Genomic DNA, 26,502 nt, shown 5'->3' on the forward strand with positions numbered 1-26,502 from the left:
AGAGAACTGTTATAGAATTTTATAGGTGGGATTTTTTTTTCAGTACTAAAATACATTTTGCTAGTGACCCCCGTCCACAGCAGTACATTGCGTAGCTTCTGTGTTAGCACTCCCACCACTTCTCCAAACTGGGGGCGACTACTGTCTGTATCTACTGTATGTAATACATTGACTTTGGATAAGTACCCCAACACAACCCCATTTCAAAAAAGCCAAACTATCCCTTTAATGTCTTTAATTCCAGCTGTGCTTTTCCTGTTATGACAAGTCAAAATGTCTGCCCTGAAAAATGTTCTTCATTTGTCCCTAATTCTTTTCAATGCTGCTCTGCATTTGACAAATATCGCAACTGGTGCTCAGTGAAGTAAATAGGTATAGTCAATAAAAAATGTTTGGTAAATAAAATGTTTCACAGAACACATGGCACAGGCTGATATGTATTGGCCTTCATTTCTCCACAACCTTGCTTTATTCATTCAGTATCAATAGATGTTCTGAGTCATACAACAAATAATTGGTATAGGCAGGAAGCACTTAAATCATCTGACGTAACCAAAACTATGAAATGCACCAAGTGTTTTAAAAGCAGTGTGGTTATCAGGCTTACAGAGAGCTTCAGGGTCATGATAAACAAGCAAAACATTTTAGTCAATGCACCCAACAGCTGTCTGTTTTTCCTTAAGTCATGTTGACTTGGTTGCTCCTGTGGTGGTAATTAAAACTGCATTACAGGAAGGTTAGAGGATTCATGTGGTCACATAAATGTTAACTTAGAAGAATCACTTAATGATATGACATTTACAGGAATAAAACAGGTATCATAAACTACCCACCTCAGCACCAGAAACAATGAAGATCAGTTCTCCCCTGTCTGATTGTCAACATTTCTTTTGTGCTTCTTCACAGGAGGGTCGTGGCTACAAGTTAAATAATAATTTCTGACACATGGAAAAATATTTCTGTGGTACAAGTCTCTCTCATCTAATTCTTGTCACAGTGTGTGAGAAGGCAGCAGAACGCAAAGTCTTCACAGTCCCGCCTGAGGAGGAGCCACAGACTTAACAACACCTTCTCGTGGCATAAAACCTGATTCATCAGCAACTATCAAGAAATATCCACATTTCTCGTAGCACCTCCATATTTTGGGCAAAGAAGTGGAACGTTGAGGGAAACGCGACAAACTGCCGCCGATCTGTAGCTCATTTTTGCTGTGATCTCCACACCAACTGTATTTTCTCATTCCTGAGCAGTGCGACTAAATACATTTGCTTCAATGAATGCAAATCTTTTTTTGCATGATGTCTTTGATGGAAGCCAGAAGTGTGTTTTTTTAATTTTTTTGGTAGTTGGGCAGAATTTATAGCAGAGTGGGTTAAAAATAAATATTTTTTTTCAGCAGTTAAGGGCTGCCAAAAGATAGAGAGCCAAACAGCACATCCTTCAGTCTTGCATGAGCATTTCCCTCCAGTTGAAACTGTGATTGGGTCCATGTGTCAGAGGCAAGATGGGTGGGTCGACCAGCTGCCACACCCCGGTGTCTCCCATTTCTTCACAAGCACAAAAACCCAAGTAAGGAATCTGCACAAAGAGAAGACAGATGTGCATGTTATCAAATAAAAATAAAAGAGAGAATAGAAACGAAGGAGGCGTTGTAGCTGAAGCAACAAACTGACCTTTCGCACAACTTGGACGAAGTCCTTGGAGTTTTGGGGGCTGAGGCCTTGTATCTGGCGCGTGCAAGCCTCCAGGGAGGAAGCATGAGCCACAATCAGGACCGTGTTTCCTGTGTGAAAGAGGTGGAGAACAACCACATTCACAGATCCCATTAGCTTTTTATATTCTCTATTCCATTTTTTCAATTTCTATACTGTTTATGAGCTCTCAGTAGTCCATAATATGCAGCTTGAATACTGAGGTTCTTTGACTCATGTCCTTTTATATAGAAATTGGGCCAACATCCAAATTAAACATTTTGATTAAGAAAGCCTGCAAGCTAAGAGTGCTATTGTGTCACCCTATTCAGTTTCAAGGTTATATGGTGCGGTGTGTAGAGTCGGGTGCTTTTCTTTGTGAAGGGTCTGCAAAGCAGGAGCTTGTTTCAGGCAGACCCCATTGTATAGTTTTGATTTCATTGGCTCGTGTTCAGTGTACAGTGGCCGCCAGAGATTATATTTAGTATAGGATAACATAAATTGACATTAAAATGTAATCATCTCGAAAAGAAACTGGGCATCGTAGCTAGTGAATGCTGCCAACATTAGGTGCTTAGTAAAGTTAGGATTAATTTGACACCCAGGGCCAAAACAATTTAGTCTGGATCAGAATGATACAGATTTTAAAATCCAATGTTTTGCCATCTGGGATCAGCTAATATATGTTACTTTTGAGCAGGATTTTCAAAGCAACACTGGACTGAATCCCCCCAATCCAGATACAAAGTTTTCAAGATTACCAATAACCAGTGTTCTAAACATGATTACATATCACAATGTAGGCTACTAGCTGTGGAAAGAACAACAGGTTTTGATTTAAAGAGACAGAAAACAGCATGGGGGAATGCAATTGTTCAAGACTACTTTTGGCTGTGTCACTGTAGCTAATATAAAGTGATAAATAAAAAGTAAAATTAAGTAATAATCTCAAGTTTTTATTTAAAAAAGTCACTATCTATCACTGAATGTGGTAATATCATGGTGAATGAACCTTTACTTGCATTTGCAGTATTATGAACGGGGTCTCTGTGGTGACATTACTGTGAAAACTCATAAGCAGCACACAGTCATTAATAATCAGCTCTCACACTGTCTATGCTGTGGTAACCCTTTCATCTCCTCAGCCGCAGAGCTCACAAAACAAGCTGATTTGAATAAGCCTTAAGGCCCTGACACACCAAGCAGACAGTCAGCTGCCGGTCAATGTTGCGCCGTTGTTGAGCATCTGTCGCCCTAGTTTCTGCGGTGTGTCCTGCACCATTGCCCCTCGTCGACTCCCATTTTTTTGTTTCAGCATGGTAAATCAGTGACGGTGGAGCCTATTGGTGAATGAAATCACTCTGATTGGCAGTTCAACTCAGAACACAAGAAGAGAAACGGAAGTGAGGGAAGTAAACAAAGCTCAAGTCAAGACGGAGTGAGACAAAAACAAACTCCTTACATAAGGTAAGATTATTTTTCTTTTGCCATTGAGCTCTTTAGCAGAAACGTTTCGCAGTGGTTTGCATTATAATTCACTGGCGCACGGTAAATATGCTCTGTTCTTTCAACACTGGGTTGTGTTGTTAATGTGCTAACTGGCTAACTAGCGTCAAGATGGTTTTCCAGTTCCCCTTTTTGACTGACAATTACAGACTACTGCTGTCTGCTGGTGTGAAGAGTTATTTCCCGTCATGCTGGCACAGAACATATGTGCTGGTTGGCCATTGGCTGCCGTCTTTGCGGTGTGTTCATGTGCAACTTTTGCTGAGACACAGGCGACCTAGTTCTCTGAAGTCGGTTTGGTGTGTTTGGGCCTTTTATCTGCCAACAAACACACTGCAATTACCAATCATCAAAAAAGATGCCGCCAAAGAAAACAAAATGGAGATCCTCGAGATTGTAACTTCAAACAGTTTTTGTTTGATATCGACAGTTATTTGGGGGATTTTTCAATGACAACAAACTCCTTTACTCAGCTATTTGGGGGATTATTTGATGGCAACAAACTCCTTTATTAATTTATTTTTACTTTACTGTACTGAAAGGCTTAGTACTAATACTAATGTTGACTTTATCTACTTTATCACTGTACTGGTTAAATAAATCAAGCGCCAAATATAAATAAAGGTGCTTACATTTGACCATTTTAAAAGTTTTATCACATTCTGTTCCTGAAATCCACCTGAATCCATCCTTCTGCTGAGATCAGGATAATCCTGATTTTTTTTTTTAGATCAAAAGTATCCCAGTCCTACTGTAAAGTTTTGAACAGCACATACTGAAGGTTTGATCCAGATCAAAACCAGGACTGGAATTAAGTGCTCTTATCTGATTTCAGAGCTCTTTTCCCATTTGTACAACCCATTTGAAATATGTGGTCCAATCTGATCAGGTTATTTCTGAACAACTGGGCCCAGGATACATGTTTACAACTCCACTTACCCAGGTTTTTGCCCTCTGTAAGGATCTCTCGGGTTACTTGGAAGCTTCTGCTGATGTAGGTGTCATAACTCTCTGACACCGTCAACTTACTTACGGGAATATGAGGTCTAGGGACAAAATGATAGATAGAAAACATCAAAGTAAATCGCAGCATCACAGATAAAAGCGTAAAGATGCTCTACAATGGTGTTGCTGTGTACCTGTATGTTGTGTCCACACTCAGGTTAGCAGCAGCTAGCTCAGCTGGGGGGATCCAGACGGGTAAACATGTGCCTGAAACCCACTTGGTCCATTCAAACAATCCAGGCTCCACACGGATTTTCGTCTTTCCCTCCTGCTGGAGACCTGACGCAGAGTGAAACACAGAGAGAAACTGTCAGGCAGGAAGAAATGCCTACATCTGCTCCGTCATGTCATTTTGTCCATAAATACATCTACAAGATTTGGTTTTGACAAAGAAAAAAAGAGAAAACATCTCTGAAAGAAAACATTAATTAGATGTTTTGCCATGTTCAAAGAAAGTAAGCGATGGGAAAAAGAAATTAGACCTCCTGTTAAACCCTTTTTTTCTTCCTATCCGTTTTGTTTCCTAATGATGTCTCTGGGGTACTGCAGAGGTTTTGTTGTAATTCATTAAAGCTTTATATAACCAGGCAAATCCTACTGAGATCTGAGCCAAACTGAAGGTTTCAGATCCAAAACTAACATTAAAAATCCAACATTGTTATGCAGCTGTCACTTTTTGAAATCTATGCACAACATGCCGGCTTGACAGCCTGAATAGATGCTGTGCAACTTGTCAGTGACTGTGGTCAGAGTGTTGATGAGGTCCTACCCTGCAGAATGTGCTGAGCAGTCTGGACGCAGCGAAGAGAAGGAGAGCAGTAAACAAAGTCTATTGTTGTGTGGCTTTCCAACAGGGCTTCACCTGAAATGGACCAAGACACAGTGTGATTCTACTGTAAGGCATTTCAATGGTTATATAAACATAATCTCTACTGTATTTAACAATCATTACAGAGCCAAATTTCTTTGGTAATCTATAATGATTTAAAGACATCAAAACAATTTTGTATGTAAAATGTACTAACCTACAAGACGGGCCTGGGTGGAGCCAAACACAGTAATCGGACAATCCTTGTCATAGTCCCGGTGACCTCCGTTTCTAGCTGGCAGGCTGGATGGCATGTTGAGGTTAGAGCGAATGTATCGGCCTAAACAAACACAAATGAGAATCTTACAGAAGACGGGAATACTAAACTCAAAAGTATCTAATGTAAATGTACAGTATAACAAAGATATGTCATTAATCTCCCCTGCATGCTAACCTTTGGAGTCAAAGCACTGAGTGACCCAGTGTTTCCCAAACACCACATCCATCCTCTCCCCATGGCGACACACAAACAGTCTCATCTTGGACAGGGAGGACTGATTGGTCGGCCTCGACACCTACGATCAAGACTCAGTTTAAACTGTGAGGCATTAGAGAGCTGCGCTGCATTAAATCTTGAGCTCCTGCTGGGAGCATATACTGTAATTATTGGTATTAACACACTCAGTGAGGTTCATGATGTTCTCTTTACATCATAACACCAGAGCATACCTGCATAGGAGGACAGAGGCCAGTGAGGCTGGGAGGATCCATAAGACTGTCAAGCAGACTGTCATTCAGCTGTCCATCAAACAATAACCCAGCCACGGTGCTGCCAGAGTTCAGCGGAGAGGCACAGGTGAGCATAGAGTGAGACCTGAGGACCAGACAAACAATAAGGACTCCACTTTAGTCACATAGCACTTTAAATATGAAAGAAACAAAATGAGATGTACACATAATGTACAAACTCCAATAGAGTGGTGCAGAGATGATGTTAGTGCTACCCTAGTTCCCTCTTCAAAAAGCAAATGGGGTTTTACCTTTTTATTTTGGATTATTGCAGAAAATAAGCTTTTTGGCAAACAAAAGTTGATGATACTTACATGTTTTCAGCAAGATAATCTTCACAAATGAACACAACTTTATGATTTTTGAAGCATAAATGCAATCACTAGAAGTAAAAAGCTAATACTAGGCTAGAAACAACTACATTGTCACATGACTTCAACGTCGCCACCACAACGGGGCTGTAAAGGCGTGTTCAGCAACAAACTCTGTAGTCTCATTTAGCCACTTAATCGCCTTTTTTAAGATACATAAATGCTTCAAAACTGACAAGTGGGGTATTTACTGATGTATTTAATGTAGTAGAACAAAACATGAAAGTCTCTTAAGCTTGTGTTAAGCACAGATCTCATTTCAGGCATCTAACCAAAAACCTGTTCAAAAAAAAAACCCCACCGACTTTGGGACGAGGGAACCGGAAGTGCAGAAATGCTAACTTATTTCCACGTTTCAGGACTCGTTTCAGCACCACTCTATACACATACAGCGTACAGCATACAACATATGACCATAGAGAAACACAGGAATAAGCCAAAGAAGGACACAGTTAAAAGTCAGTGAGTAATAGTGTGTTTTATGCATCTTGAAATCATCAACAGAGTGACAAGAATGAATGGAAGGAGGAGGGGAGGGAACATAACCTGTTCTAGGAGTGTAGTAACGTGGGCGAAGGAGTCCAGTCGAAGGGTTAGTCAAGAGACAGGCCAAAAGGATGACTCATGTTCTTTTCTTTCCCTTTAATCTTTCCCAGCAGCTTAGAAACATCCTCATCTTTGTGTGCATTTGTGCTTAAACTCTGTAAAATGCACACTAAAGGGATTTGCGGATTGTCAGTTTGAGATAACACCCACGGATGTCTTTGTGAAGTGGTTGCAAAAGGGGACTTGGTGGCTTTGAGGGGCAATCAGTGATAATCTGCTGCCTCTGTTATTGTACTGTATGTGCACTTCATTGGTCTAATCCCATTCCCAGGGCCTCCCAGTGCAGCTCCCTTATGTGTCATGGATTTTTTAATGAAAGAAACACACGGCATTGGATATTGTGCTTTCCGTCCTTACCCATGAACGACCCAGGTGTCTGACTCATCAGCCCGGCTGACGTAGTTCTCGGGCAGCAAGCCCGACAGCCCTGTGCCCAGCGAACTGCCATACACCCAGCCCTCGCTGGCTGTACTCTGCTCCACCGGAGACATGAAGATAAAGTCTCCCGGCACCAGCTCGAGCTCATCGTCATTCTGAGGCAAATATGGGTACATGACTTGCAGTGTCTGCAGGGGGAAGATAGTTAACAGTCATTAGACAGAGCATCTGTGGAATAAACATGCAGATCTTGCATCTAATTTTATTTATAGTTAATTTTCTATAACATAATGCCCTTGATGTCAGAAAAAAATGAACACACAAGTGGGAAACTTGCACGCTAAGAGGAAGTACTACTTTTCATAGGAAGCCAAACAAACCTCATGATTTGCAAACCGAATGTCCCTGGAGAAGAGCACGGCCAGCCAGTCACAGCCTGAAGCCACATCCACCGTTTTGGCCAATTTCTCCAAAATTGGAAGGTGACTGGCTTGGAAGTGGTACGCCAAAGTGACATGAAGTTGTTTCTTGTGAGGCTCAACATGAACATCTGCACAAAGGAAAAAGGAAGAAATGTGCATAGCAGATGGAGATACATGCAAAATCATGACAGTGATGTACTGTTTTCCATTCTATGAGAGTTCTCCAGTGACAGCAAAATTAAAAACACTGGCAATATATCATGTGGTGACACTGCTTGGCTCATCCCTAAAATATGATTACAGTTAACGCAATTACTACACAAGTGTTCACATATGAATATTAAAATAGAAGCCTCTTCAAATACTTTATTCTTGAACAGGGAGCCTGGAAACATTGACGTCAAACGTCTGTATTTTTTAACCTGGATCCAGTTTTCACATGGTTATGTGTCTAAGTAACTAATGGAGACAACAGCTTGTGAAACTGGTCCAGTATTGAGAGAGACTGCTGCAGCCACAGCGGTCAAACAGGTTGCAACGTAAACCCTACAGGCAATTTGTACCATCAATTCATGTCCAATAAAAGTGCTTGTTTTTGTCACTGACAGGCTCAAACCTGTTAATAGAAGAAGGACCCTACAGAGAAATAAAACATTTTCCTGTACTTTTCACTGGTCTGTTTGCAATTGTAACCAAGTCTCGCTCAAAGAGAAGTCTTGGTCTGAAATCTAGCGAGGGCGACTTGTTGCAGAAGAAAACAATGGTGGAAACATCAGTGAGAGTTTGAGAGGAGTGCCGGTGTTGTGTCAGAGACTGTTTCCCCATTGATATGTGTGCCTCTTACCTAAACTTGAATATTTAGCTGATTTTAACAATGTTGAAAAATCAGCGAGATTCAGAAGCAAACTTCTACTTGAGCAAGACTTGGGCTGTGTCCGAAATCATTCACTCATTCACTACTCCCTACTCACTATAGACCGTTTCATTGCTATTCTGTTGCTAGGGCAACAACTTTGGTCCCTGTTCACTTCCTGTCAGCTTCTGCATTAACATACATTCAAACAGGAAATACAAAGGGACCCATTTATAATGTTTATGTTGTCCAGTAGGAAACGGGAGGCTTATATAGAGCAGTATATAGTGAGCTCACCTGCTCACCTGAAAAATTTTGTTTCTCTGTCCAGTCTTTTCAGTATTGTTGTCAGACACTTCTAATACCAATCTGAGTCAGTAGCAAAAACAAGCACTTTCAGTGGACGTAAGTTGACGGTGTGCAGTTGCCAGCAGGGATAACATTACAGCCTGTTTCGCCACTGTAGCAGGAGCAGTCTCTCTCAATACTGGACCAATTGTCTCCATTAGTCACTTAGACACAAAAACATGGGAAAATATGGTCCAGGTTCAAAAATACCAAACTTCCCCTTTAATTCTGTAGACAGTGTTCATGTTTATGGTGATTTCCATCAAGGGGACATAACGGTCTCGAACCTGCTTTAGCTGATGCTTCAGTCGCAAAATCAGAAGCGAAACTCTTCAGCACATCCGCCATCTGCTCCTCCACAAAGAGTCCAATAAAGGTTGAGGACGTGTAGAGCTCCAGCGGGAGGGGCATGGGTATACGACCTTTCCACTTGGCTACGGTGGTCTGGAGAGCGTCGGTCAGAGCCTCTACCTTTCCATCGGCACACTGAAACAACACAACAGGAAGTCACCCGATGTACAACTGCTATGAGCCGGCAATGTGTTTAACAGCCAGGACATTGATAAACACAGACACTGACCATGAAGAATTGGCAGAGGGTGATGTGGGGGAAGATGTTGTGTGCCTTATTCTTGCCACAGGAGAGGCGGGACTGCTGCCAGAAGTGTGAGAGCTGCTGGAGCAGCGGTCCAGTGGGTCGCAGATATAACACATATTCTCTGGGCAGAGGGTCATCCAAGAACGGGTCATCCACGTGGGAGAAAAGCCTGGAGCAACACACAAGAGGACCAAAAGTGATGAGGGAGAAGTGGGCGATAAGTAGGAGAGAGGACGGCTGATGTCCAGCAGAGGGCAGTACTGTTGTAAAAGCACAGTGACACGTCAATACAATGTTGAGGGGTTAGGACATTAGGTGATATGTTTACCATTACCAGAGTTTGTTTGCATTCCAGTTGTGCATTAAGAACTGTGGGAGAGCATGTGAGTACAACTGCGTGTTGCTCTTACCAGTCACAAGCTGCCTGCACATTTTTGCCTCCTGTCGAAACCAGAGCTTTCAAGCTGCAAAGAGAAAGAGAAATGGAGATCAAAGCAGAGTCACAAAATCAATAGTTTCTCTTCCGGACCGTGTTTATTAGGAGGAGATTGCTGTGCTTCCACGTGACAATGAACAAAGAACAAACATCCCAAGAGAGCAGTAAACGGTAATTCAGGACAGGAGTTCATTATTCATACCAGTGGTTCACGAAACGGCATTGATGCTGATTTGAAACATACTCTTTGCTATGAAAACATCAAAACATCTGGTCCTGTCATCAACAAAGTGCGTTCAGCTCAGTAGATGCAAAGCCCTGTATCCAGTGCGTACTGGGTTCAAACTCAATCTGAACATGATTCTGTTACAAGTGATTCAGTCAGTGATTAAACAGCGAGTGCTGTTATAGAGAGAGAGGGTGTGTGACAGCAGTTCAGCTCACAGTCTTGGTTAACAATTCTTTTCTGCAGCAGCCAAATGTCACAATATTAAGACCCCCTGTGTCTGACAGTGGGAAAAATATAATTAATGCCTTGTGCTGTAGTGCAATGAACATTATAAAGAAAACTAGAATTACTGCCTTGTGGTTGTATGGCTCAGCCAACCAGTCAAGTTGCAGTTACAAGTTACATCCATGTCTGTCCAGACTCATATAGAGCCGTGACAGTAGACCCTGCTTCAAATATGTATGTTCCTGCAGCGAAGCTACATATTCTAAAACATGGATGCTTCACACACATCTTCAACATGGCACCACAGAGGATCTGTACAATCAGCACAGTTTAAAGATTAGTCACCAATTCAATATCTGATCAAATGTCTCCATTTATGTTCCTGAGATATGACGTTGAGTAATGGCCAGAAAATATTTCTGCAGAACATTATGATGTCACAGTGACGTTAACCTTTGACCTTTTGGATATAAAATGACATCACTTCATCATTTTATCCTATTAAACATTTGTGTGAAATTTTGTCATAATTAACATATAAATTCTTAAATTATGGCCAAAAACACTTTTTGTGTGGTCACAGTGACCTTTGACATTTGACCATCAAAATCTAATCAGTTCATTTGTGAGTCCAAGTGGACGTTTGTGCCAAATGTGAGGAAATTCTCTCCAATCCCTCTTGAGATATCGCGTTCAGGAGAGTGTGACAGACATGAAGTCCAAATGACCTTGACCTCTGACCACCAAAATCTGCTCAGTCCATCCTTGAGTCCAGGGGGACATTCGTGCCATATTTGAGGAAAATCCCTCAAGTTGTTTTTCAGATATTGCATTCACGAGAGTGACAGAGGTGAGGTCACAATGACTTTGAACTCTGACCACCAAAATCTGATCAGTTCATCCTTGAGTCCTGGTGGATGATGCCAATGTTGAGGAAAATCCCTTTAGATGTTTGTAAGATACTGCGTTCACAAGAATGAGACAAACGTGAGCTCACAGTCACCTTGACCTTTGACGTTGGGCCACCAAAATCTAATAAGTTAATTTGTGAATCCAGGTGGACGTTTGTGCAAATGTGAGGAAATTCCCTCATGCCTTCTTGAGATATCATGTTCAGGAGAGTTTGACAGATGTGAGGTCACAATGACCTAGATCTCTGACCACCAAATTCTAATCACTTCATCCTGGAGCCCTGGTGGACATTTGTGCCAAATTTGTTGGTTGTGTTGAGATACTGCATTCACAAGAACAAGACAAACGAGAGGTTACAGTAACCTTGACCTTTGATGTTTGGCCACCAAAATCTATTAGTTGATCCTTGAGTCCCAGCGGACATTTGTGCCAAATTTAAAGAAACTCCCTCGGAGCATTCTTGAAATATCGCATTCATGAGAATGGGACGGACTGGCGGATGGACGGATGGACAACCCGAAAACATAATGCCTCCTGCCACAGCCGTCCCCAGTGTCTGTTCAAAGACGGCAGTGTTCGTGTCCTATGACATGATCTATCTGTGTCATTTCATAAACTACAACAAAGGATATCTGATTGCATGATTACTCCTGAGTGCTGGAAATCTAATTAGTGTCTTTTTATAAAACCTCTGAAGGGATTCACTGATTCCTGCAGCTTTCTTTGGCTTTGAGGGGACTAACACAGAGTATGATGATGTGCCTGTATTTCTGAAGGTTCACAGTAGCACCATCTGTGCCCAGTCTTTGAGTCAATCAACACATCAGAGGCATATTTTATTTATCACTCCGAACTCTAACAGCCTAGCCTGTGAGAATTTGGTACACATTAGCACAAACCTTCCACTAATATTCCTAAATTAGTGTATAAATGATGATGATGTGAGAGGTGGTGGCAACTGAAGGTAAATGTGTATGAAATTCTAGTTTGAAGTGTCTGTTCATTCATTTTAAAGCTTCCTCGTGCAAAGTAGATATAATGGAATCCAGGAGAACCTCAGTGTGTGTTGGCTCTGTGAACCACAGTGGTCACGTGCCAGAGATTCATCTTTTGATAGTTTTTTGTTGGTTTCGTTCTTTGTGGTGAAACTAATTGGGTCCTTGACATGCAACTACAGTAAGCAATGTTTGTTTGATGTTGTAAATGGCTCATTTCATTATAAAGGGACAGTTCACCCAAAAATCAAAAATCTCATCCATGAGGAGATGCACTCTTCCTTCAGTGCTGTGATACAGTTGGCGGGTGTAGTTCAGTAGAAAGAAAATAGCTCCTACATGAAACTGCTCACAACAAGGTCTGTGGACTATCTTGAGTAACTGGGTCATGATTTCTGGAAAGAGACATTACTGTTGAGTTGGCACTGGGGATGTGCCATATCATCTCGTTCACGATAATACCGGTATAATTTTTAATATCATGAAAAATTCATATTGTAATACTAGCGATATTTCAACTTGTTGACATATTGGCGTCATACTGTTACCAACGGCAACAACAAGCATGGCTTGAAGTGAAATTATTACTGACTCCACAGTGGTTCAAAAAAAAAAAAAAAAAAAGAGGAGCAGCTTCAGTAGTGTGGAATAAACTGTGGTGTCATTTTATGAACAGCCCCAAACTTCTCAGATTCTTCAAGCGAGTTACCACGAGTTACCCTCCCTGCAGAGGGAACTCATTCAGCAACTCCCTTGGCAGCAGCACAGTGTCTCTCCCTCTCCTCTCTCGCTGTGCGAACACGGCAGTGTCGCAAAGTGACTTCCTCGTAAACCTTTGGTAATGTAAACCTACGTGCCGCTCACAGCTTGACAAAAAACTACATATATGTGAATGTGCGACCACCACAAGCCAAGAGCCATCTAGTTCAATTGTATTCGAGAGAAGGCAGACATCTCTACAGCTGGTATCTCCAACACTACATGTATTTTTGATTTTTGGGTGAACTGTCCCTTTAAGCAACAGAAAATGAGTTTCTGAGTAACACTGTTACCACGGCATTTAACCTTTAAGACTCTACTACAAGCCAGGCGATCCCATCTCCTTTTAAGTTTAAGTTCTTTGCGCATTATGTGGAAGAAAACCTCCACAATGATGCCATGCTTCCTCCTAAGGATAGGTGTGCTGTCCCTAAACACAGCCCTGCTTGTTACTACCATAAATGGCTTTTCAAATAAAGAAAAAACATCGATCTTTAACTGATACTAAAGTAAAATGAGCAGCAGGAAGTGTTGTTATCTGTACCATCTTAGCGCTTCTCAGTTTATTTGACTTTATTCACAGCTCGATAAGGACGTGTTGCAGCATCTCTATGTGAGCCGACATTGACAGGGTTCATTGTGCCACTCCAGCATTCAAACTCGATGAGCTATTTTTAAATTTGTCCCACTGAGAGGGTCCTAGATACGGCAAAGTCCCTGAACCCTGGGGCAGCGTGCCCTGACAGAGCGCAGCGTGCAGCATGGGAAAGCCATGGCTGCGGTAACGTAACAGATGGCTCACACAGATCTACTACAACATGCCCACCCAAATATATGCAGGGCAAAGATAAATCAAATACAAAAACAGACACACACAGACAACACATTAGGATTAAAGCCTCCAGTTTGTTCACTTTATCAGGCCAACGACTGACAATGACAATTTTAACATGAAGCCTAATTGATCCATTTTTATTTCTACAGTATAACTCACTACTGCACGTAGAAGGCTTTAGACAGAAAGTCCTTCGCTGGCTGCAATCGTCTTATTCAGAGATTCCACCTGGTGCTGTGTGGAGGAGGAAAAGAAGGGGATTTTCTCTCAGAAAGCATGATGGGATTACAAGCAGATGTGACTGAGACGTCACAAAATCCAATCCAGGCTAGAACATTGGATTGCTTGCTTCTTATCTTTGTGGTATTTTACCAGAGTGAACCCTTGAGATGTGAAATAACAGTGAAGGTCTTACGCTGACAGAGATGATACAAGGGTTACTCGAATTTAATCTGTGTTTTTTTAGGCTGCTGAAATGACTAGAAATCCTGTTCCAGGTTTGAACGATGGTACAGTATCCAGCAGGAGACACAACATGGTGTTACTTGCCATTTTGACTCATTGATATGGGACATATTTTTCAGTAAGAGGACAGGTCAATAAAAGCAATGTTTCAAACAAAAGATCCTTCAGTATTCATTTAGAGTGTCACGCACAAGGCCAGAGGTTAAGCTGTCAGGACTGTAAATGGGTCATACAGGAGTAGAGCCGTTGAAACACATTTCAGGAGTCAATATAAATCGAATAGATACAAAATGAATAATAATTGCTATTCATTTATGTACGGTAAAACTTAAATTAAAAGCCTGGTCCCAATTAAACACCCAGTTTCTCTTACTAGCCTGGTGTAGCTACACATTTTGACAAATAAAGGCCTGTCTCGATTAGAAGCCTGGTCTGGTTGCCAGGCAGTTCATTTTTATACAAGTTCTTTGGATGTGTAAAACCAGATTGTTGACTACTCATATGAGCTAACATTAGTGAGCTGCTTAGATCACGCATATAAATATAAATGTAGAGATGCTACACATCGTTAGCTCGGTTCATTTCAATGAGGAGCCCTTCTGTGCTGAGTTCACATGTTCTCCCCATGTCAGTGTAGGTTTTCCACGTACTCCGGCTTCCTCCCACAGACCAAAGACATGCAGGTTAATTGGTGACTCTAAATTGTCCGTAGGTGTGAATGTGAGTGTGAATGGTTGTCTGTCTCTATGTGTCAGCCCTGTGATAGTCTGGTGACCTGACTAGGGTGTACCGCACCTCTCGCCCAGTTTCAGCTGGGATAGGCTCCCCCTGACCCCGGACAGGATAACTGATTTGGGAAAATGAATGATAGAGAAAGATATCACCTGTTGGTAATTCCAAATGGTTATTAGTAATGTTGAAATGCCCTCTAGTGGACATAACATATAACAACCATATGCTGATAGTGGCACTGGCAATACATGAGCTTGTGTATACACTGTATTGGTACATAGTAGATATTACTATTGGCCTAAATTTGAACATTAAAAGTTAATTTGAATATTGAAAATAATGAGGAATGAAGTTCGACTGGGATTATATTGGAAGATTGATGGCTCTATACAGGAGAGGGATTGAGATTTAAACGGTGGGCTTGTCACGACTAAATCCACAAGAAAAGACATTGTACTATCTCTTCACACTTAAAAGTTGTCAAAACATGAAATCAAATGATGATAGTCCATGATTTGGTGTGATACCTGCAATCTCATGTGCCTTTACTATGCAAATACAGGTTCCAGGTACTTTCAGTGCTGTGAATCATTAACTGTCAGATAGATGTGTGGTCACAACACAAGGACAACAAACACAACAGATACTTCTTTTTGCTGCTGCATATTTTTTGACCAGGACAACCAATACTAAAATAATAACATACAAGGGTGAACTACACTTGAAAAAAGAAACACTAAGTGCACCACGCTAGATAATACTATAAGCGTGTTAGCTGAAGCCATCGGTGCCAGGTAAATAACCGACACTGCTGCCCACATTTAACTGTGAATTGTGTATTTTCACTGCGTCTTTGCACCTTCATGTTTGATGGCTGGCCTTTGTCTTCTTTGATTTACCTCATAGTAAATCTTCCACTGGGGACATTTTTTTAAACTTGTCTTTGATGTCAATGCAATAACGCTGTCAGAGCCGCTCTCAGTAGGGGATGAAAAAACACTTTGTAAAGCTGATAATGGCTCCTTAGAATTGGCTGTTACACACATTGGCAGTAAAAATTCATGAAGACAATGTGATTCCTTGGGAATGTACTTTAAGTGATCCCCTTTTCCACATTTTTATGAGACACTTTTCTTAATTTTGTCCTTCATTAATTTCTATTTCTGTCAGTCATGCTCTCAGTTGTGTAGTAATGAACTGAAAGCATGTTCTGGGATGTCTGTTGGAAACTTTGCATGCAGTGAATGAAGTTAATAAAAGAAAAAAAAAGAAACATATCCTTTTTATTAACCTGCGCAGCATGCCCAGACAGCAGGAAGACATGTGGCCTGGCTCAGACTGAAGTAACGAACCAGGAGGAAGTCGCAGCACACCACCAGACACAAATCAACAGTTTACCACATTCAGTATAAGCCTACTCAAAAAATCTGTGATACTGAGTGTGTTTCAGTCTGAATAATCTGACACTTCAGCATATTTCAACCTATTTTTTTATTTCACCTCATGACTTTTTCACTTCCAGGTTGGTGACAGATCTGCTGCTGATCCACACTCTATGTCTGACACTAGCGGCAATGCTACAATTAAAGATTATTTTAAATTTTTCGCATTATATGTTGATTATTCTCTCATTTAATCAATCATAGTTCGGTGGTTAAATGTCAGAAAAATGAGAAAAACATCAATTTTCCAAAGACCACCACATTTAAAGCTCCAGTAGGCAACATTGTTTTGGTATAATTGAGTAAAAATTTTATAATATCCTCTAAGCATAATGTAAATCAAGTGGTCTGAGACAAACAATAGGTTTCTGCACCTCACCATGGCTCTGTGTTCAGCCTCCAAAGAATCAGTATTGTGCCGATGTGCATCAACCAATCAAAGGTCAGCTCAGACCGCTGCGTTCCTATTGGCTGTTCTACTGCATATGCGCGTTCTCGTGCCGCCGGCAGAAGGGGAGAGCAAGCGGCAATGGCGAACAGTGCACCAGGTAAAATAGCTATTCCAGCATTGGCTACAACTGCCTACACGGCTAAACAACCCAAAAAAAGGAAGACAGAACTCGGTTCCCCGGAGCCCCGGAGGGAGGGGAAGGGTGAGGTGGGGCCGGGCCCAGCCGGAGGGCGCAAGGGTCGGCCGTGGGAGCGGAGCCAAGGGCTCTCTGCGGAGAGGGATAGCCGAGCCTCGGGGGTATGTGCGGGGCAGGCTGGTGTGCGGTGAGGGAGAGCCGAGCCTCCGGGGTATATGTGTGGGGCCGCGAGGGAGGGATGTGGAGGGCTGCTGCTGCGTAAGGGAGAGCAGAGGCTCCCAGAGAGGGAGAAATAGAACCAAGTAGGATAAAATACTCGCGTGCTCGTCTGGTAGGAGGGGCTCAGGGCGGAGACGAACAAAACCTAACTCAGATGAGACTCAAAAATCAACCGTTTTTAGGCTTTCTACCTACTGCAGCTTTGACATGCTTTTTTTTGTCCAACCATAAAAGATATTCAATTTACAAAAATAGAAAACCAAAAGAAATGGTAAATATTTACATTTTAGAAACTGGAATCAGAAAAAAAATGCTAAAAATTATAATTGATGATCAAAATTGTTTTCTTGACTAATGATTTAAGCTCTGCTGATTTACTAACAAGCTAACAAGCTATTGGCTCTAATCAACATACCAATATTATAGTTGTTTTTCCTCAGATGATCGTTGCTTTTCTACAACTTCGTATACATTTTTCGGTTTTTTTTTTGTAGCCCCACTTTGTTATTCTCTTGGTGTCTTGGAGTTAAATAAACTTTATGCACCCATAAGAGCAGGCAGATCAGCTTCAATATTTTTTTAGACACAGAAAAGACAAACTTTTAAGAAGTGGCTGATGTTCATAGATCCCCCAAAAATATATTATATATATAATAAATATATGTATATTATTTATTTATTTATTTACATTTAAAAAATCTAACACAAGTGAAAAATGATCCACAGATCTAAGTCTGACCATGCTAGAGCATTTATGGGTATGGTGTAATGGAGTGTATCTGGAGAACATTAGAGTGAGAGAAAGTTAAATGGAAAAAGCCATCAGGGCGCAGTAACAAAAAAATAAAAATAAAAAAAAAATCTAAAATTAAAAAAAAAAAAAAGAGAAAAGAAAAAGATAAAATTTGCACATAATGATTTCTTTTGTTTGTCATTTATTATTACTGTTTGTTAATGGGGAGGCATGTCTAGGTTTGGCACTGCTTTAATTTCCCTACTTCTTGGGGGCCCTCCCTCGTTGAGATCCTGGGAATTTCATTCTGCTATTCCTTCCAAATTCAACGCTCCTGCTGGCCTTTAAACGGCTTGGGCGACCTCGGGTTTGTACCTGCCAACAACTGCAAGCAAAGTGTTGTTTTTTTTCACACTGAATTTTAAGAAAACATGTTTGGAATATATGGTGCCAACTCTGTTTTGTTTTCATGTCTCTAGGCGAAAGAGAAAAAAAAACAGGACACTGACATCTGTGACACCCTCAGGGAGCAGCGTTGGGCAGAGCTAGCAGAGACAGCGGAGTTTCACAGGCGCTGTTTCTGTCTTCTGGGCCAGCTGGTCGATGTTATAGCCAGGAAGACAGCACCTCCTGGACCACAGTCCTGCATACAGCATCTGCTGTTTGACTTTTTTAGTTTTTGTTTTATAAATAAAACTTCATTAGAGTTATACTGAGGTGAATATTCATGTTTTATATTTCTTTTCTATCTGCTCCACCACAGTTGAAACAGTCATGGGCAGACTGTCCTCAATAGCTGCAGCTAACCCCGAGGCCTCTCCTCTGCTCTTAGCAAGAACTGAGCAAGTTATTTATAAACTGCATTTCCTGTTCACAGCTAGACGAAGATAAAAAAGATTAGAGAGTGCCAGGGAGAGAAGTCACTCTGGATTTGGTATGGCTTCGAATCAGCAGGACTGTTTGCATAAATAACAGTGACCATTATTAGATGAGGGCTTTTACTTCGTTTGCACATGTACCACTGCTGCAGGCGATATTGGAAACAGCCTTTCATTTTTTTTCACCCACATATGGCAAGTGTTTTCAGTTCCTGTTTCCACATTTAACCCCACTACAGATAAAATGTTCTGGCTGCCTGATGCCTGTTTAAACAGCGGCGTTTCTGGTTTTTCATATATGTAAACATTCTTTGGATTGTTTATTACAGCTGACCTTTTTTTGCTAAACTTGGATATCGTCCAGGCTGCTAGAGAAAGTTATCGCTTTATATCAGGCAATCTGCACACTTCTCAAAGTATCTAATGAGTGTGAGCACTTTGAATCCCTGTAAACACTGCGGTTGAAGTTATTGTGACTAGATAAATATCATGCCTTTCATGGCTGCACATCAGCCAAAGAGGAAAAAGGAAATCATAAATTAAAGCCAAAAGTTACAAGCATCCAGCACTGACGTTAACAAAACCATGTCACCTCGTCTCGACACACACACACAGCTATATTCTCCCAAGGGACCCTCCCTGACTCAGCTCTATGGGCGAATCAACATTTCCTGTTTACAAGCCGACGGTGAACACTCATCACTGACCACTTATCGCTCCAACAGCGCTGAGAGCACTGCTACTGCCCAACACCAGACTGCACCCTGAGGAGAGCCCCGTCAGCAGAGGAAATGTGCTTCCCGACTGAGCTTGGGCCTGGTGAGCCCACGCCGAGCCAAACACCAGACGTTACCGCCCTTTTCTGCAACCTTTTCACTAGCTGACTGCCCAGACCAAAAAAAACAAAAAAAAAACAGTTTGAGTCCAGCTTATGGCTGACTGATAATGAACATCACTGTGGTTGCAACAGATCTGTCCAGGGTGTGATGTGTGACACAAAGAGTGTTGGGGAGGGGTGCTAGGTTGTAATATTATATAAACAAAAGTAATGCTTCCATGTCAGCAAAGCAATGACCACCACATCCTCACACCGGAATGACAGAATAGAGAATGTGATGGTATGTAATGCCATGTAGGACAGGGACTCAATCTTAACAGGATGGCGGCCCTGTCCAAAAATGTTAACACAGCCTGACATCAACTTAACATTCTCAATAGGCTGTTCACCAGTGACTCCCAAAACGATATCTATGGTGGCAGTGTGGTCCCAGTTTTAAACATGTGGTTAATGTTGTAAAACAGTGACAGTAAAGGCTCATTATACTCCCTTTACGTACGACACAGATAAGTCAGTTTCAAAATACGTTTCCACTTACGTATGTGTACAAAGACGAGGCAACCGGAAGTCCATTCATTCCTATGGGAGTCTCTGTGATTAGCTGTGCCTGCCAAACTCCTCCCCTCCATAATATTTCAGTCCTGAATTTGCCTTGAGTATGTTAAAAAAATTGAACTTTTGAGATGGATATTGGAGAGACCGTATGATGGTCTGTGCTAGCTAAGCCAACAGACTCAATTCAGTTGCCTGTGTTGATTGTCAAGTGACTTTGTATGATTAAAAATAACTTGTTTATCTACTTTTAACTCATTCTGAATCAGAATAAAGTTATTCTGCTTAAATATGGTTATACATTTTATACAGTCAGATTGTCATTATGACTCGTTCAGCTGTTCATACGTCTTTTTAATTAGTACCTGGCAGGTCCTGCTTTTGTCTGAGAATGTTCCAAGTGCATATTCGAAATTACTGGATGACAAAAAACGGACAAAATTAGCCTCTCCCCCTCAGCTACAGGTAGTTTCTATCAGGTTTCTATCCACCCGTAAAGAAATGTACTTCCTTGCGTTGGACACTAGAGGCATCATACGTATATTTACGGATCTCTGGACACCAGTCACATACTTAATCATGCCCTCGCACTACCATACGTCCTTTATGTTGGCATTGATACAGCCAACAGATGGCACTAGAAGGTAGACAACACATTAGGTATCAGTGGAGGAGGTCTTAACAATGTACCTTCTCACAGAGGCAGCGTTGTAGATGGTGGTTGTGTGTGTGTGTGTGTGCCCATTATATACATCCCGACGTGGATGGAGAACTCTTTTCAAAATATATTACTGACTTGTTCCGTTCTGCCATGATTTAAATTTCTTCATGGTCTCCTACGGTCATATCTCACTTGAACTATGCTACACTGCCTCCACGATCTGTGGTGGTACTGCTTTGTTTCATCCGTATCAGTAAGTTTTCGGAAAACGTGCACATATACAGACAAAAGGAGTACAGACCCAAGGCTCTATCTGTCTCTGTTCCTAACGTGGAGCATAAATGAGCCCTCAGGCGCCATTACACGATTAGGTTTCGAAAAAAGGTCATGGTTTGGGTTAAAATAAGTACATTCGTTACATAACTTAAGTTGTTATCACATAAGGTAAGTTACCTTACGTTGCATGCGTGGCGTAAGTTCAGATCATTATGTAAATTAACTTGCCTGTGACAGAATAAATCAACGTTGATTTTTGGTTTCACTCGGAGCACACACAACAGTCTCCTTGGTCAAAGTCCTGTGTTTGTTTTTCTATTCATCCACGCCAACTGCTGCTGGGAGACATATTCCCAAAGGACTCTATGCCAAAAATACATTTCGTGGTTAAAGTTAGGAAAAAAACGTGGTTCGGGTTTAAATGAACAGATTTCTGACAGAAAGCCCTCTAGGCAAACTTCTCCCATGTGCATGTGCATCCCGACTTACTCTGTGTGTGGACCTTGTCGCTCTTTATACAACACCACCTGACTTTCTCCTCTTCTCCCATTGTAATTACTACACAAGAGGTCGCCGCCAAAAGTTAAAGTAAATATGGGTTGTAACAAGCTGCTTGCATAGACGACCTATGAAGATGTTTTTGGGGGATGGCAGCAGTGTAATATCCCTTACTGCCTGGTAGTGGACTATTTGGTATTTGTTAGAACTGTTGCCCAGAGGCACCATTAATAAGAGACACATAATGAAGTCAGTGTAAGCATTTAAAGGAATAGTTTGACTTTTAGTAGATACATTATTTGCTTTCTTGTTCGAGAAGATTGATGCCACTCTTTAGACAAAGTAGAGAGTGGTATGAGTGGTGTGAGTATTTCGCACTATGTCAAACTACTCCATTAATGTTGGGACTGACTGGTGGTGACTGTTAAAGTGTTTTGATGCCACAACATTTTGTTTAAGGTCTCTAACAACATCAGCTATTGGTGTTCTACTCTCATAAAGCTTTTCTTACACAAACAGTTTCAGTACCACGTCCTTAACAAACCCGGCTGTGTACAGCCAGTGTCTGGAACTGCTTCTCCTCTTCTCACTTCATTATTCTGCAGAAGAGAGCTGAAGTCCACAAAGGCAGAAAGAGCAAGTCAGAGACTGACACCATTCAGTGTACTGTGTGGGCCTTTGTGTGACTAAAGGATGTTAATAATATTCTTCACTAGGTGTCCATCAAGCTTATCAGAGTGAGTAAATGATTATCAACACCTCTGTCAAACCAAAAGTGAAGCACGAGTGTTATTTTTAGCACTGCACGAGTGACGTCAGAGAAACAAGTCAAAGTGCACAAAGCAAATGTTTCACTAAGAATACACAAGGCACAGTGCCAAAACACTGATGCATCACACAGTTCTCTTCAAAGTCCCAGGATGTGTCAAACGAAGCAAACAGCATATGCCTGGGAGTTATAGCCACGTTCTGTTGGCATGTTGATGTCTTAAAACAACACTTTTAAAGGGACAGTGCAGATATTTTGAAGTGGGGTTATATGAGGTACTTATTCAAAGTCAGTGTATTATTGACAGTAGATGGCGGTCAGCATGCCCCCAGTTTGGAGGAACAGACAGGAATACCGCCATGGAAGCAAAACAATGTACTACTGTGGGCGTGGGCAGCACCAACATGTATTTTAGCCACCTGAAAAAAATAAATTTCAATTTAAGTGTAGACTATATTTGGATTATTGTACTGGTTTACCTTGCTGTCAGACATTGCTTTCCTTTGGCATTTTTCTCAACTGTAGACCTTTCGTATTCCTGGGCATAAGCACAACTGTGCCACGCACTGCATTACACTGCAGATCAGCTGTTTGGGTCAGATTTTCAGCAGTTTTTAAGTACAAGAGTAAAAATGAGTGATAAGAATGATGATGTGTGGCATAATACAGGTGTGCTCATGCATAAGAATATGGACGTAAATTACTCCAAATTTCAGTAGTTGACATGTTAAATTTGCATTTGTAATGTATTTATGTTGCCTTAATTTGTTATTTCCTGTGAACCAGGAAGTGCTTTTATTCTGAAAAGACTGAGACTGTAGACACAGGAGTTGCAGATCTGAATTGATGCAAGGAGTCTAGCATCAGTTTGCAGGGCAACAAAGTATTATCTGCGTTTCTTTGTGTCTAACTGTCTAATAATTTTGAGTTTTTGGAATAATTGCTAGATTCATGAGCTAAGTTTAATGCAGTGTTTTGTCTTCTGTTTTACCTTATCTCTGTTCAGCTCTTACGTTGGTCGATGGAATTAATTGAGAATGGAATAAACTGCATTGGACCATCGGTCCAGACTTGTATTATTTAGACTGGGACGCTACAATGGAAGTTCAATGGTCAAGAAAATAAAGTACCAAAGCAAGGGCCTGTCTGACACCAAGGGCAAGTGGTAAAAATATTCTAAATATAGTGTACAATTGAACTGATTCTGATCTTTTTTATTGGCTAAAATATGTTTTCCTGCTAACCCTGTCAACAGCAGTACATTGCTTAGTTTCTCCTGTCTGCTTCTCCAAAGTGGGGGCCTGCCAACCAACATCTACTGTAGGCAACACACTGACTCTGGATAAGTACCTCATATTACCTCACTTCAAAAAATCTAAACTATCCCTTTAACACCAAGTCAATACCTTCTCATTTTAATTAAACTCAGAGCAGCTAAAAAGTAATCCATCAGTGACTATAAAGCCTCGGCGGAAGATTTTTAAGCAGGCAGTATGGTTTGCAATCTTCAGGCTTTCTTTTAATGAGAAAAAGTTTGATACCTCAGTCAGCATACCAAACTGTTTCTCCTATCTGCAAGTGACATGTGCTTCAGCCGCCCTCAAACCACCGTCTCAACAATGCACTCAGTAAAGGTCACAAGCCACTTCCGGAAATGGGCGACTTCCTCTTGGCTGTCTTGAGTACAAGCTTAGAGTCTGTTCTTGCAAGTTGCACGTGCAGCACTAAAGTGTCACATGTATGCATTAGTTCTGTATACTAATTATCATGTGGAGTCCTCGTATGAACTGAACTGGTTTCTCATGATGCTTCTTTGCATGTGAGACAAAAGTGAAGTTAGACATAATTGTTGTTAAGACAGGGGTTAAGAAACTGAGGAAGGCAGGAGAACAGTCTTCATGCACGCAGACTTCCTCTATAACAGGTTTCACAGACAAGGCAGGGTGAAAAAAAAAAGGAATATACCATATATAATGTTAACTCAGATACAGATCAGAAACCACAGGGGCTTTGAAGTCTTCATTTGAGAAGCACAATGGAACAAACAAACGTGTGAGGGACTGAAAACAGTTTCATCTGGATGAGATAAGTACTGTATAAACTCTATCTCAATAGATGAATTACCTTTTAAGAACACAAGACAGAGATGTACTTCAGATTTTGCCATTGTTTAATGCACTGGAGCTCAGTATCAACCAGGAAGAGGGTGTTTAATCTTAAACTGAGAGTGCCCTTTTCATTGATCAATGGAATTAAATACAATTTATTCAACGTTTTTTTAAGACAATAAATTCAGAACAAATATCATAGCTGTAAATTAATTTATAAAGCAGCATTTTAATTCTCTTAAAATCCTCCAGTCAGGAAAAGTATGTCAATTGCAATAGAAATGTAAAAACAAAAATAATAATAATAATAATAATTGAACTTTTATTGAACCAGAAAAATCTCTTCAGATTAAAAATCTCTTTTTCAAGAGTGTCTTGGCCAGGACAGGCAGCAACATAATATACAGCTCTAATACAAGCAATATAAAACACAAGATAAGGAAGTAGGCCAAGAATAGCAGAGCCAGCCAACCCGAGCATACAGGATACAGTGATGAGTTAGTGACTTACGGTTGGTAATAAATCTCAATGCACCATGATACACAGCATCCAGAGCATGCAAACACTGGGTGGGTGCATTCATATATAATACATCCCCATAATCAAGCTCAGGAACCTTTGTCATGCATGGGTGTGTTTAAGTGTCAACTGGTCAAATGTGATCAGGCTATGTCAATCCCACAGGCCTGCATCATGGGGTCAGTGTAGTGCAGAAAGGATTCGTCAATTAATCAATGATCTAATCAACCAGCCCGGTCTCATAAAAATACATGAAATGGACAAGAACTCTTAACAACACATTACGTGGTAGTGGGCAAGAAATGTGTTAAAATTATGCTGGCAAGACGAAAACAATGCCAATGCAAAGTCAATGAGGTTCTCCCATCGTGGTTAAAACACCAATAAAGTATAAAGAGCGAGAAAGTCCGCAGATAGGTCAGGGTGGTGGATGGGTCACACAGACATGGACTTTCAACCAGGAGATCACTGTTTGTCTCCCGTGTGAAATCAGAAGTCAACGCAGCTACATGCCTTTGCGGACTTTAGGTAAAAACACAATGTACTTTACATAGTTTCTGTACATCAGTGGTTCCAAACTGGTCCAGCCCCGATGCCCAGATTTCTGCTTAGTTATCATTTCAAGGTCCACACAGTTTAATACTTTAAACATCATACTTGCGTTTGGCCTTAACGTCAAGCTAGTTTGCTGTCTCTGTAGGTATCTAAGTATCTATCCATTAGTCACTCGCACTACAGCAGGAAAAGGCACTTCAAAATAAAATCTCTGTGCCAGAAATTTACCATACTTAAAAATAAAATGTGTTTTTTCACGCACTTGACACATTTGCGAGTAACTTGCAGTCCATTTAGAATGGACCCACAACCCAATTTTGGACCGCAACCCACCAGTTGGGAACCTCTGCTTTACATAACTACGTCAAGTATGAATGTTTATGTCACTAACCTTCTATGTAATTACTGTAACGAAAAACGCGACCTTTTCTTACACTTAACCAAGTATGTTTTTGTTCTCTTACTCTAACCAAGTGTTTCCTTTCTCTAAACATAACCAAATTGCGACCGTTTAACAATGTTAATGACATTGGCATGGTTTCAATGTTGTCAGCACGTTACTTTAACACATTTCGTGCCCACCACCACGTAATGTGCTGTTGAGAGGTTGTCTTCATTGCTCGTATTCATAGATTTCTAGGTATATGTGAGAATTTGCTCCTTTTTTCTGTTTTAAGCCATTGTAAAATTAATATCTGTGGGTTTTGTACTGTTGTTTGGACAGAGCAAGCAATTTAAAAGTGTCACCTTGAGCTGCTGGAAATTGTGACGGGCATTTTTCACTGTTTTCTGACATTCTACAAGGTGAACACTTACACAGATAAAAAAAAAAAAGAGTTGCTGCATGCAATGCAATCCCATTCTCCTCACCTGCACTAGCCAGTCAAACATCACTGACATGTCG

General features: G+C 41.0%; 1 protein-coding gene across 1 annotated transcript in view; it reads right to left on the reverse strand.

Moving 5' to 3' along the window:
* Window positions 1-438: 438 nt before the first annotated feature.
* The window catches only part of LOC126387817 (ubiquitin-associated and SH3 domain-containing protein B-like), a 33,882-nt gene continuing 7,818 nt past the window's right edge, over window positions 439-26,502 (reverse strand). Inside the window, exons 2-14 of the mRNA XM_050040504.1 lie at window positions 9,786-9,839; window positions 9,358-9,544; window positions 9,065-9,263; window positions 7,535-7,704; window positions 7,134-7,342; window positions 5,740-5,884; window positions 5,465-5,585; window positions 5,228-5,350; window positions 4,972-5,064; window positions 4,337-4,481; window positions 4,137-4,243; window positions 1,674-1,783; window positions 439-1,578 (exon numbers count right to left, since the gene is read on the reverse strand). Of these exons, the coding sequence (XP_049896461.1) occupies window positions 1,441-1,578; window positions 1,674-1,783; window positions 4,137-4,243; window positions 4,337-4,481; window positions 4,972-5,064; window positions 5,228-5,350; window positions 5,465-5,585; window positions 5,740-5,884; window positions 7,134-7,342; window positions 7,535-7,704; window positions 9,065-9,263; window positions 9,358-9,544; window positions 9,786-9,839 (1,801 nt within the window). The 3' untranslated portion in view covers window positions 439-1,440. The remainder of the gene's footprint in view (window positions 1,579-1,673; window positions 1,784-4,136; window positions 4,244-4,336; window positions 4,482-4,971; window positions 5,065-5,227; window positions 5,351-5,464; window positions 5,586-5,739; window positions 5,885-7,133; window positions 7,343-7,534; window positions 7,705-9,064; window positions 9,264-9,357; window positions 9,545-9,785; window positions 9,840-26,502) is intronic.

The sequence above is a fragment of the Epinephelus moara genome, chromosome 3 (assembly GCF_006386435.1).
Source record: "Epinephelus moara isolate mb chromosome 3, YSFRI_EMoa_1.0, whole genome shotgun sequence".
Classification (NCBI taxonomy): Eukaryota; Metazoa; Chordata; class Actinopteri; order Perciformes; family Serranidae; genus Epinephelus; species Epinephelus moara.